General features: G+C 44.8%; 1 protein-coding gene across 8 annotated transcripts in view; it reads right to left on the bottom strand.

The window, feature by feature from the left end:
- RIC3 (RIC3 acetylcholine receptor chaperone) overlaps positions 1 to 12,078 on the bottom strand; it is a 56,385-nt gene extending 44,307 nt beyond the window's left edge. For 2 of the 8 annotated variants that reach the window (XM_072725697.1, XM_072725696.1), the window contains exon 1: positions 7,714 to 7,896. In XM_072725697.1, the coding sequence (XP_072581798.1) occupies positions 7,714 to 7,837 (124 nt within the window). In that variant the 5' untranslated portion in view covers positions 7,838 to 7,896. Of the gene's footprint in view, positions 1 to 7,713 lie in introns of all 8 variants that reach the window. The other 6 variants (XM_072725694.1, XM_072725695.1, XM_026008313.2 and 3 more) reach the window with 5 other exon arrangements.
- Positions 12,079 to 13,085: the final 1,007 nt, after the last annotated feature.

Below are 13,085 nucleotides of genomic sequence, written 5' to 3'. Positions count from 1 at the left end.
AAATAACAGCTGTAACTGTGCTACTAACTTTGAAAATGCCCAAGAACTGGCAGAACAGTGCTTCCACATTTATTTTTTTTTTATTTTTTTATTTTTTTTTATTTTTATTTATGATAGTCATATATATAGAGAGAGGCAGAGACAAGGCAGATATAAAGGCAGAGGGAGAAGCAGGCTCCACGCACCTGGAGCCCGACATGGGATTCGATCCCGGGTCTCCAGGATCGCGCCCTGGGCCAAAGGCAGGCGCCAAACCGCTGCACCACCCAGGGATCCCAGTGCTTCCACATTTAATCCTAGGGAGAAATTAAGGAGGAAAGCCACAAAGATAAAGGGCGGAGGCACAGAGCAGAGATTGGGAAACAAACCCAGACAGGACTAACCACAAATGGAAAGATGCCACAAGTATCCTTAGAGGAGACGTTAGAGGATGACACCCCACCCCAGGCTATGGGGACCCACACTGGGAAGATGAGTCCCCATTAACATCTATCTGGCTTTGAAAAAAAATCAGTGGGGCTTATTTGGCTTTAAAAATCAGCAGGGTTTAACTGTGGGTACTTAAAAAAAATCAACTGGGCTTAACTCAGGAGAGCTGAAGGGAGATAGGAAACGGAGTCCTCACCCTAAAGCATAATAAATAACCCGACTTTAAACACAGCATAGAAACAAGTTTGAAAAGTGCCTGAGGTATATGTGAAGAAGATGTATTTACTACTCTCAGAACATGTGCTGGAGGCGCAGGAATCTTCAGGATACTTCAACAACAAAAGTGCTGGCAAGCGCCATTTCTCTTCCCTTCCCTAAACCTAGAAAGCCAGACACTTGGAAAAACCAGCATAAACGCTCTCCACCTATTTTGCTAGCACCATGTACACGGCACCAGCTTCCCCTGCACAACGTTGGCAGACGTCTCTGTAAAGAGGCTCCAGCCCCACCATATTCTGTAAACACCCCCAGCAAAGACCAGCACCAATCCAAAGTGAATCCTGTGCTGGAGAGAGTGAAAGATAACCCCACACACCAGCACCCCCGCAGTTCCAGCAACCAAGCCTTTTCACTGGCCACAAAAGAAGAATCCCCCACCTTCTGTTGTGTCTGCAACTGTGAGAAAGAGACTAAGTGCAGAAATTGAGGCTGATTGCTAAACCTCCCCCCACCTATGCTCCAAAACAAAGTGAAAAGTACAAAATGGACAAAACCTAGATGAGCAGCAATCAAAAAAAAAAAAAAAGTCAGCTTAGGATTCTAATATATCACAAGGTCAGTAAGTAAAATGCAAATTATCTAAAGTAATCCTCAAGATGCACAAAAAGAAGTAGAGAGTTTTTAAAAGGAGGATGGGGGAGGCAACAGGTTGCTCTTTCATGATTTAATAGGCTTCCACTTGCTATCATCTGCCTTCTAAGAAGGCTGTGTTGAGATACTTGAAACTAGGTCATAGGAGGAATGGATGAACTCCTAGAGAAGTCAACAAAGAAAAAAGACTGAAGAAAGGGACATGCTGCTAGTCTTCATTCCTGAACTCACCATTTTTCCCTTTGATCTACTGTTCCTCCATTCCTATTGTGATGAAGGGCATTACCAACTGCCTACTCACCCAAGCCAATAACCTGAGACTAATCCAAGATGTCTCCCTCCCCTTCACCTTCCAATTCTTCTTAAAAATGGCTCACATGGGGTACCTGGATAACTCAGTTGGTTAAGCACCCAACTCTTGGTTTCAGCTCACTATCTCAGGGCCATGAGATGGGGCCTTGTGTCAGGCTCCACTCTTAGCATGGAGCCTCCCTCTCCCTCTGCTCCTCCCCCCACCCATGCATGTGCACACACACACGTGCATTCTCTCAAATCCTAAAGAAATAGCTCTTAAAACTGAAATTTCTGACAATGTTAAATACATCTCAAATCATTAAACATGAAAATAATACCAGAGAAATATAATAAAAATAGCTCTTAAAATTGTTCTTACCCGGGCAGCCCAGGTGGCTCAGCGGTTTAGCGCCACCTTCAGCCTAGGGCCTGATCCTGGAGACCCAGGATCAATTTCCATGTTGGGCTCCCTGCATGGAGCCTGCTTCTCCCTCTGCCTGTGTCTCTGCCTCTCTCTCTCTCTCTCTCTCTCTGTCTCTCATCAATGAATAAATAAAATCTTTTAAAAAAAATTGAAGACAGCCCCCCTGCTCTCCTTCCTCCAGTACCCCCATATCCCTTCGGGAATCATTATCAACTTCAGAGTGATTAATCAGCATATTCTTTCTACCCAAAACACTGCAAGTAACTTAATTCAAGCTATTAAGATGCATGGATAAGTTAGCTGGAACTACTAGGGAAGAATAAGGGGGTAGGGGTACAGGGTGGATAAGAATGAGGTGGGAGTGAAGGAAGAGTTTAAAAGAAAAGATATGCTCCTTCTCTGAACCATGGAATGTGAGAAGTGATGTCTTGTACTGTTGCAACCATTGTTGCTATCCTGAGAGAGCAGTCAGAGGACAGAGCCAACTTGAGAAGGAACTGGGAAGTTTGTTTTTTTAAAGATTTTATTTATTCATGAGACACACACACACACACACACACACACACACACACACAGGGGCGGGGGGGGGGGGGGGGGTGGAGGCAGAGACATAGGCAGACATAGGCAGAGGGAGAAGCAGGCTCCAGGCAGGAAGACTGATGTGGGATCACGCCCCGGGCTGAAGACGGTGCTAAACCTCTGAGCCACCAGGGCTGCCTGGAACTAGGAAGTTAAATGAACACAGAAAATCAGAGCTGGAGCCCAGATGAGATTGGGAATCTCTGGATTAAACAACACTGAAGGCCAGTTCTAACACAGGGTCTTTTCATTTATACAAAGCAATGCATCCCTTTTTTGTCATAATGCCACTGAGATTAAATCTTCTGCCATTTGTCACGAAGATCCTAACTGATGAGCTCAACAACACTGACTTAATGATGCTCCTGTGGTCCCAACTGGAGTACTGTAACTATCTTCACCGTAAAGAAATCCTCACAATGCATCTCCTATACTGCTGCCAGGATGTCCTTTCTAAAACCACACTGGATGGTTCTCTTCTACTTACCAACTTACAATGGCCTCTTCTACTCTTGGAATAAAATCCAACCTCCTTAAGTATTTTTTTTAATTTTTTTTTATTGGAGTGGAATTTTCCAACATATAGCCTAACACCCAGTGCTCATCCCGCCAAGTGCCCCCCTCAGCGCCCATTACCCAGTCACCCCTGGACTGGGTCCACCTCCCCTTCCACTACCCCTTGTTCATTTCCTTTCCCAGAGTTACAACCTCCTTAAGTATGAGAGGGAAAAACAGTTCCTCACAGTTTGGCCCCTGCCAACATCTCTGGTCTCCTCTCTCATCACAATGAAAAATTCTTCTTAAAGGACACCAGCATGAAAACGAAGACAACCCACTAAATGCGAGAAAATATTTGTAAATTATGTACCTGAATAGAGACTTATCTGGAGAACTCTTAATAAACAATAAACTCAAAAATAAAAAGTAACCCAATTTAAAAATGGGCACAAGATCTGAAGACACTTCCCCAAAAGTGATATACAAATAGCCAATACACACACAAGAAGCAGCCAAGGACAGTAGTCATCAGGGAAATACAAATAAAACTACAATGAGGTGTCACTTCATACCCACTCAGATAGCTATGATCAAAAAGGCAGGCAATTAAGTGTTGGCAAGATGTAGAGCAACTGGAACGCTTATACACTGCTGGTAGGAATGTTAAATGGTGCAGCCACTTTGAAAAACAGTCTAGTAGTTCCTCAAAAGGTTAAATATAGAGTAATCACATGACCTAGAAATTTCACTCTTCATTCCAGCCACTAAAATGCTCATATTTCCGAAATGTATACACCCGAGAAAAATGAAAACATGTCTACATAAGTTTGTATTCAAATGGTAATAGCATTATGCATAATAAAAAATATAAATAATCCAAATGTCCATCAACAGATGAATGAATAAAATATGGTACATCGACACAATGGAATATTATTCAGCTATAAAAAAGTAATGAAGTACTGGGATGCCTGGGTGGCGTGGCTGGTTAGGTATCCAATTCTTGGTCTTGGCTTAGGTCATTATCTCAGTGTCATGAGACTGAACCCTGGGTCGAGCACCGTACCAGGCTCTGCACTCAGCATGGAGTTGGCCTGGGTTTCTTTCTCCTTCTCTGCTCCTCCCTCTCACTCTCTCTTGCTCTACAATAAATCTTTAAAAAAAAGTAATGTAGTACTAATACATGCTACAACATGGATGAGTCTTGAAAACATACAGAGCAAGAGAAGCTAGTCACAAAAGATCACATGTCCTATGATTCCATTTATATGAAATTTCTGGGACAGAAAAACTTATATTGACAGAAAGTAGACTAGTGGTTACCCAGGGCTGAAGGGGGTAGGGCAGGTTGGAGGGTGATAGCTAAAGAATATCGGGATTTCATGAGGGAAATGTTCTAACATTGACTGTGGTGATGGTTGCACAAATCTGAATATAACAGACTCCACTGAACTGTACACTTTAAGCAGGTGAACTGTATGTGAATTATATCTCAAGAAAGTTGTTAGGGAGGAAAAAAAGACTCTCCTGTTCTAGGACACTTTTCTTGTCCCCAATAAAACTGACTGTTCTAACCATGAGTCCCCATTGTTCCCTGCAAAGACTTTGAGTACATGCAACTGACACACACTTACTGTCAGTCTTCCTCTACTAAACTATGAATCTCAGGCAAGATTTGGTTCATTTTTCTTAGAATCCTTGGTTATCTGTATACTGTGTATATACTATGTGAATACATCATAAGTATTTACTAAAAGAATGTCTTAACAACTGTCACGTGGAAAAGGGACTGTAGTTGTTTCACATATTCCAATGGGCAGAAATGAAAGTTACAATGACAGATTTCAAGAATTTTCAAGTAACTGAGGCTGTCTCTTTCTCCAAAACAAGGGTTTCGGGTTATGTGAATTCTCTAAATTGATACTCAAATTCTGAATGTCAGCATAAATGGTATGTGAATTTTTCTAGGGAGAAACTCCATAACTTTCATCAGATTCTCAAAGGGGTAAATAACCCCAAAATGGCTAGGAATCACTACTTTTAAAATGTCAGCATACCAGCCCAGGGATTTTAAGTAATTTGGTTTTTTTTAAAGGTTTATTTATTTATTTATCTATTTATGAGAGAGAGAGAGAGAGAGAGAGAGAGGCAGAGACACAGGAGGAGGGAGAAGCAGGCTCTATGCGGGGAGCCCGATGTGGGACCCGATCCCCGGACTCCAGGACCGCGCCCCGGGCCAAAGGCACTAAACCGCTGAGCCACCCAGGGATCCCCAAGTAATTTGTTTTTATTGAAGATACTTGGCATACAATGTTACTTTAGATTTAAATGTATAACATAGTAATTCTACAGCTCTATACATTATTATGCTCACAATAAGTACAGCTACCATCTATCACCATATAACGTTATGACAACACCATATACTCCCTATGTTGTGCTTTCATCCCTGTGACTTATTAATTTCATAACTGGAAGCCTGTATCTCCCACTCCTCTTCACCCATTTTGCCCATTCCCCCACCACACCTCCCATTTGGTAACCATCAGTTCTCTATATTTATGAGTCTGTTTTTGTTTGCTCATTTATTTTTTAGATGCCACACATAAATGAGATCACATAGTATTTGTCTTTCTCTGTTGGACTTATTTCACTTAGCATAATACCTTCTAGGTTCATCCAAGGATGAAGAGTTTAGTTAGCAAAATTTCAGTTACTGAAATAAACCATACAAGAGAAGTTTTTCCCTAGAGTATCTTCCTTTGGTAACTAATGCAAAAAGAGAATTCCCAATATTAATAGCTTCATAAGCTTAAATTATTCATTTAAAAATATCTGTCGACTGCCATTTTAGACAGGTGCTCAAGAAACAGTGGAAAACTAGACCAAGTCCCTGCCCTCATGAAACTTCTATTCTCAAAGGTAGAAAGAGAAAAAAATAAGAACATTTCATATCATATAGTAATTTCTTCAAGAAGGGAAACACAACATGAAGGAATAGGGAAGGAGGGTGAAGTTAGCTAGGGTCTGTAGGGACAATCTCTCTGAGGTTACAGCTGATCAGGAACTTGAGTAACCAGAAGGAAGCTGAGGGAAGAACAAGAACAAGGACAGAAAGTGCAAAGATGCTAAGATAAGAACATTGAATATCAACTCTTGAGTTCTCAAGGGAAAGAGCCACATTTAATCTCCATACAACATTCAGAAGAGTATCTCCCATGCACATTCAATAAAGCTTAGATAATTCAGCATAGGGTATCCCTGGGTGGCTCAGCGGTTTAGCATCTGCCTTCAGCCCAGGACATCATCCTGGAGTCCCAGGATCGAGTCCCACGTCGGGCTCCCTGCATGGAGCCTGCTTCTCCCTCTGCCTATGTCTCTGCCTCTCTCTCTCTTTCTCTCTCTCTCCCTCTCTCTCTTTGTCTCTCGTGAATAAAATATTAAAAAAAAAAAAGATAAGTCAGCATAATGGAATTGAATTCAGTAAAATACTGTTTTAAAAAAAATCTTTACTGTTAAGGTCATCATGAGTTAATCTTCAAGGCAGACAAGGCGATATCAATTAGACAAAACGAGTAAAACCTTTGGCATTCTGTAATAGGAAAGAAAATAAAAACCCCACATTTTTCCAGGTAGTTTTCCAAGCATAAAGTTTTGATCAAGAGAATTCTGGGTTCGATCTGCCCTCTATCCCTAGAGCTTGGTGCCTTGCATCTACAGGACTCCTATCTACGACGCGCAAGAGAGGGGAACTGGAGTCGGTGCGCACGAATCACAGGGCGGTGGATTCCAGCTCGACAGGAGCTGTCCAATCATCAACGTGCTGAACATTAGCGGAAGCGCTTGGGGACCGTAAAACCATCCGCAAGGGTCATTATCAGAGACAATTTACAGGCGAAAGTTACCAGTGGAACTTCAGGAGCTACACGGAACTGCTCTAGTTCCTTCTTTCGGCCTGGACATCCATCCCTTTGGACTCCTTATGTAAAAGCCCCTGACCGCGCCAACAGGGTGGATTTGTAAACACCACGTACACAACCACACGATAACAAAGGACTGGCAAACACTTAAGTACATGGGGGAAGGAAACGTAGCAGTCTGTTCATCTCAGTAATTGAAACCGGAGTTAAAAATCTTCAGATTCTATTTTAAAAGGCATTAAAAAAAAAAAAAAAAAGCCTGAAGTGGGGGCGCTGGAAGTACACAATGACTCAAGGTTAACCAATACCAAGGCCAACGGACTTCGCTTCATACAAAAAAAAAAAAAAAAAAAAAAAGCACGACACGAGGCATCGGGGAACCCCGGAGAGGGGAGTCCAAGTGGGAGCCCTCCGGACCCGGCCCAAAGCGCCTGAACAGAGGGGGCAGCGGAGTGAAGGGCTGCGCCCGAGGCAGGCGTGGGGGGCCACCCGGAGGGCGCCCGGGCACCACGCACGCGCGCGCCGGCATCGCGGCCCTTCCTGCCGAAGGGGTCTAGAGTCGCCGCGGCTCTCCCAGACTCCAGGGGAGCCGCAGGGCTTGCCCCCCCCCCCCCGTTTGGAGGAGACGTCGAGTGCCCCCCGCCCTGGAGCAGCAGCGTTCTCCGTACGCTGACGGGGAGCTCGCTAGCCGCCGCCTACCTTCCGGCGCAGGTGGCGGCTCCTGCCGCTTTCCCCGAGACAGGAAGGCCTTGGGCAGCAGCAGCGACGCGGCCAGCACGAGCCCCGAGGCCAGGGCCACCCTCCGCACGGTGGAGTACGCCATGGCCGCCGCCCTCGCCGCAGGTGCCGACGCCCGCCGGAACCGGAACCGGAACCGGAACCACTGCGCCGGCGGCCGAACCGCGGGCTGCGCGGACGGCGACGCGCGAGGGACAAGCGCGTGAGGCCCCCCGCACCGCGACCGCGGCCCGCCCCGCCCCCACCCGCTGCGCGCGCCCTGGGGTCTGGGCCGCCTGGAAGCTCCTCGCTCCCCGCGCCGAGCTGCTGAAGGTGGTGCCCCCGCTTCCCGCACCCGCTGGCGGCGCTGCCCGCCGCGCCCCCAGACCACGCCGGCGCCCCCCTGCCCGCCCGCCGCCCGCCGCCCGCAGCCAGGCCCCTCGGCCAAAAGCGCGCGTGCCGTGGTCTCGCGCCGCGGGCCCGAAGCCTTCCGCGAACACCCCCTTCCCTCCCCCAGCCCGGCCCTCAAACTTCTTTCTAGGACTGGGGCCCGGAGTGATGTCTTCGCAGTGCCGCGTGCAGACGGAGCATTTGCCCCTGCCCTGGCGTAGTCCTCGCCTCCAGGGAAGCTTGGCTCGTCCTGTTCCCTCCGCCCGGGAACTCCCAGGGCCGCCTCCCCTGGCGGGAAACTTGGAAGAAACGAAAAATACCGACCTTCGTGAAACCTCTCCAGACAGCCCTCGCCTTCCTCCGTATTCCCACAGCCCGTCCTTCCGGTCTTTGTTTTATGGACATTAAATAAGAAACGTTTAGTTCCTTCCATGCATCAAATCCTGAAATGGCACGACAGGGTTTGATGAAGAAGAGGGAGTTTCCTACGGGGCAGGTAGGTATCTAAACAAGAGAATGCGGGGCAGCCCAGGTGGCCCAGGTTGTGATCCTGGGGTTCCTGGATCGAGTCCCACATGGGGCTCCCTGCATGGGGCCCGCCTCTCCCTCTCTCTCTCTCTCTCTCTCTGGGTCTCTCATGAATAAATAAATAAAATCTTTTAAAAAAATAAAAATAATAAAGAAAATGCAGGAACTATTCTGGACTCTGGAGCAGTCAGCTCAACTGGAAGGAGAGGTAGGTCAAGAAAAAGCAAGTAGGTGAAATTTGAGATTTTGAAGAATAAGTCACTAGACAGGTGGGAGGAGTTATTCAAAGGATGCAAAGAAAGCAAAGGCATGAAAGCCCGTGTGTCTTCCAAAGATTACAAGTGACTCATTGTGGCTGGGCCATAGGGTTGGTGGCAGGACTGAAAGTGGTAAGACTACAAATATAAGCAGGAGCGAGAGTGTGAGAAGCCTGGGTATAACTTCCAGTTCAACATGGCAGATGAAACACACCCATTTATCTTTCCTTTTCCAGACACCTCACAAAAAAATGAAAATGAAAGGGTATCCACTAGAAGACTAAGGAGAAGGAGTGAAAATAACAGCAGACAAGAAAGGTCAACAGTAAGACGCAACATTATCCAATAGAAATATAATGACAGTCACATATGTAATTTAAAATTTCCCACTAGCCACATGAAAAGTGAAAAACGAGAGACATTCATTGAATACATCTTATTTAACCTAATATATCCAAAATATTATTTCAACATGTATAGCACTCATCAGTCACATTTCAATGGCTCATTAGCCACATGTGACCAGTGGCTACCATATGGGCAGTGCAGGTGTAGAGCATAAAAAGTAAAGTTACCTACTGAGGGAAAGCCCAGAAAAGGCAAACTAATTTGCCCCTCAGAACCTAGGAGGTCTTAAGAATTGGAGGCATAGAGTTCCTTTAAAGGCAGAGATGTGAGACTGAATAAAGGATGGGCTGAAAATCTAGTTAAGAAGCAGATGCTATCCTCCAACTCTTGTTCCTCAATTATTGCAGCTGGGTGGTTGCCCCTACCAGCATTGCTCGGGCATCATCATTGTTGATATCATCAGCATCACCAAAGGTTATTGAGTACTTACTATGTATTCCAGGTATTTTACATAACAGTTAATTCTAACAATTTTATAAAGCAATATACTCATTTTACAGATGAGAAAACCAAGAAACAGCTTACAGAACCCCCCAACAATTACGTAGTATCAGTTGAAAGCTATTATTTGAACCCAGGCATGCTTACTCTAGAGCCCTCTTAACCAGCAGTTTTACTCTCTGGAATCAGAGAGTAAAGCTCTGGACTCATGGACAACAGGTGCAGCTCATGGAAGTGGTGACTGATGGGATATGGCTTCTAAGAGGTGCAGAAAAAAAACTGATGACCCCTGAAATTCTGGCTTGGGTGACTGGATAGGCACTGATTCCATATAGCAGCATTTTGAGAACAGAAGAATCAGGTTTGTGAGAATGACAAGGAGTTCAGATTTTGAGTAGTTAGATTTGGGTCCCATGAAATATCCAGGTACGGCTATCCAGTTGGATATAGGGGTCTGAAACTCACAAGAGATGTGTGGGCTGCAAACATGGAAGCAATCGGCCCTTCAATAGTAAGTGAAGCCCGGGAGAAGATAAGATTAGCAAGAGTGCTCACATAGAGTGAGGAGATGCCACGCGAGGAAATCTAGATTACACCATTATGTTGAAGTTCCAAGTATGAGGACAGAAATGGGGTATGAAAGAAGATGGGATCTGAGTGTTAAAATCTCGAATAAAGAGAAGTTAGAAGGTGACAGAAACAGAAGGTGTAATGAACAATCAGAAGGCATGCTCTTGTAAGGAGTGGTAGGTCTTGTGTTTGCTTGTTTTGAGACCAGTTGTGCTCGCTTCGGCAGCACATATACTAAAATGTTTTGAGACCAGTTGTAGCGGTGGTGGCAGGTTCTCCTTAGCATACTTCTAAGTCCTTTACATACAGAAATGCATTGATGATAATACAAAACTCTGAATAAATGCCTGCCCTTGATCATTAAATGCTTAATCTCATTATATTTTTTTATTGTTCTATACTCAAATAGACCTTTATTCCTCTTGTCTGCCATCCCATTGCAGTGAAACCTGTAAATTGCCCCCTAGAAGCTTTCCCCCATGTTGCTGGCATTCTCCCTATGCTAGTTGCCTTCCCAACATTCCTAATTTACCTTTGTTCCACTTATCTTGGCATTCAATTTCAGCCCAGAAACAAACTGCTCATGGATCACAAGACCCAAAACAGAGAACCTGCCTTTCTCTAGTGTGCAGTAGGAATCAGAGAAAGGCTCTTCCAGCCTTAAACACCAAAGAAGAGAAAGACCTCTCTTTGTCTCCTTCTCCTTGGAATCTATTTCTACTCTGCCTTTTAATGACCAGCAGGGCACCCTGATATGAGGCCCATGAGGGCCCACAGCTGGAGCCACTGACCTGCAGCTGCTGCCAATAAAGTCCTTCCCTCCACTCCTTTCACAGCTGACGTTGCCTAAGACAGAAGGCCAAATAAACCTGAGCCCCTTCCAGGAAGCTCTGCAGGTCCAGCTCATGCCAATTCTCCTTTCATTGAATTGCTGTGGACATTGTTTATTATGGGTTTATAGGTTTGTTGGGTCTTTTAATCTGGGTGGGAACCCCAAGAGGATAGGGTTATAGCTTCTTTCCATAACAAGACTGAGCACAGAACTGATTCACGGTAGGTTCTTACTGAAGTATGAGGCTGCTGGTTTCACACACACACACACATCGATTTTGTCACAGCTCCAAGAACTATACATTTTCCTAGGAATCAATAGAGTTTCCTTGACAATCACCCCAGAAGATATATAAAATACCAGTTATAAAAATAAATAAGTCCTGGGGATATAATGTACAGCATGGTGACTATAGTTGATAATAATGTGTTGTATATTTGAAAGTTGTTATGAGATCCTAAAAGTTCTCACTGTAAGAAAAAGCTTGTAGGGCATGTGGGTGGCTCAGTCAGTTAGGCATCTGCCTTCAGGTCAAGTCATGATCCCATGGTCCTGGGATGGAGCTCCATGTTGGACTTCCTGCTCAGTGGGGAGTCTGCTTCTCCTTCTGCCCTTACCCCCTGCTCATGATCTCTCTCTCAAATAAATAAATAAAATATTTTTAAAAAAGGAAAAAAATTATGTGTAGTGTTAGATGTTAACTAGACTTATTTTGGTCAGCATTTTATAATACATGCAAATATTGAATCATGTTGCACACCTGAAACTAATGTGTTCTTTTTAAAAACTAATATGCTGGGGCACCTGCATGGCTCAGTATATGCCTTTGGCTCAGGTCATGATCCCGGGGTCCTGGGATTGAGTCCTGCATCAGGTTCCCCACAGGAGCCTGCTTCTCCCTCTGCCTATGTCTCTGTCTCTCTCTCTGTTTGTGTCTCTCATGAATAAATAAGTGAAATCTTTTTAAAAATACAAAATAAAAACTAATATGCTCTATGTCAATTTCAATATTCTATATTTATATTTTAATTTAAAAAGACATGGCTTAAAAAAAAAAAAGTTACCCCAGAGAGTCTCATTTCAACAAGTCACTGATTTTGCCTGCCTACCTCATCCACCAAATCTCCTAGTGACCATGATAGTTAATTTTATGTTTTCAACTTGACTAGGCCACAGCACCCAGATATGTGGTCATACATTATTCTGGATGTTTCTGTGAGGGTGCTATTTTCTGACGAGATTAAATCTGTGGAATTTGAGTAAAGCAGATTGCCCTCCATAATGTGGATAGTCCTCACCCAATCAGCTGAAGTTCCCGCACAGAACAAAAGACTGATCTCTTCTAGGTTAGAAAGAATTCTGCAGCAGGAGGTCTTCTGACTTGAGCTGCAGAATTGGCTCTTCCCAGATCTCTCAAGTCTGTCAGCCCACCCTGAAGATTTTGGACTTGCTCAACTTCTATAATCACATCAGCCAATTCCTTAAAATAAATCTCTCCCTTGCTCCCTTTCTCTTTTTCTCTCTTCCTCTTCCCCCATCCCCACTCCCCATCCTGACCATACTCACACATCCAATTGGTTCACATTTCCAATTAGATTCCCCCTGTGACTGAAGGTTCTCCATCCCAGAGGAGATTCCAAGGATGCACCTTGGTCTCTGAGAACAGATTTAAAGAAGAGCCCAAAGGAACTATAGTCAAGAGTCATGGACACTGAGCATCCCCAGTGGCTCAGCAGTTTAGTGCTGCCTTCAGCCCAGGGAGTGATCCTGAAGATCCGGGATCAAGTCCCACTTCGGGCTACCTGCATGGAGGCTGCTTCTCCCTCTGCCTGTGTCTCTGCCTCTCTCTCTCTCTCTCTCTCAATCTCTCTTAATCTCTCTTCACTTTCTCTCTCTCTCTCTCTCTCTCTCTCATGAATAAATAAGTA

This window comes from Vulpes vulpes, chromosome 11, assembly GCF_048418805.1.
Source record: "Vulpes vulpes isolate BD-2025 chromosome 11, VulVul3, whole genome shotgun sequence".
Lineage (NCBI taxonomy): Eukaryota > Metazoa > Chordata > Mammalia > Carnivora > Canidae > Vulpes > Vulpes vulpes.
The sequence above is the reverse complement of the archived record's forward strand: the minus strand, read 5'-3'. Positions and strand labels throughout refer to the sequence as shown.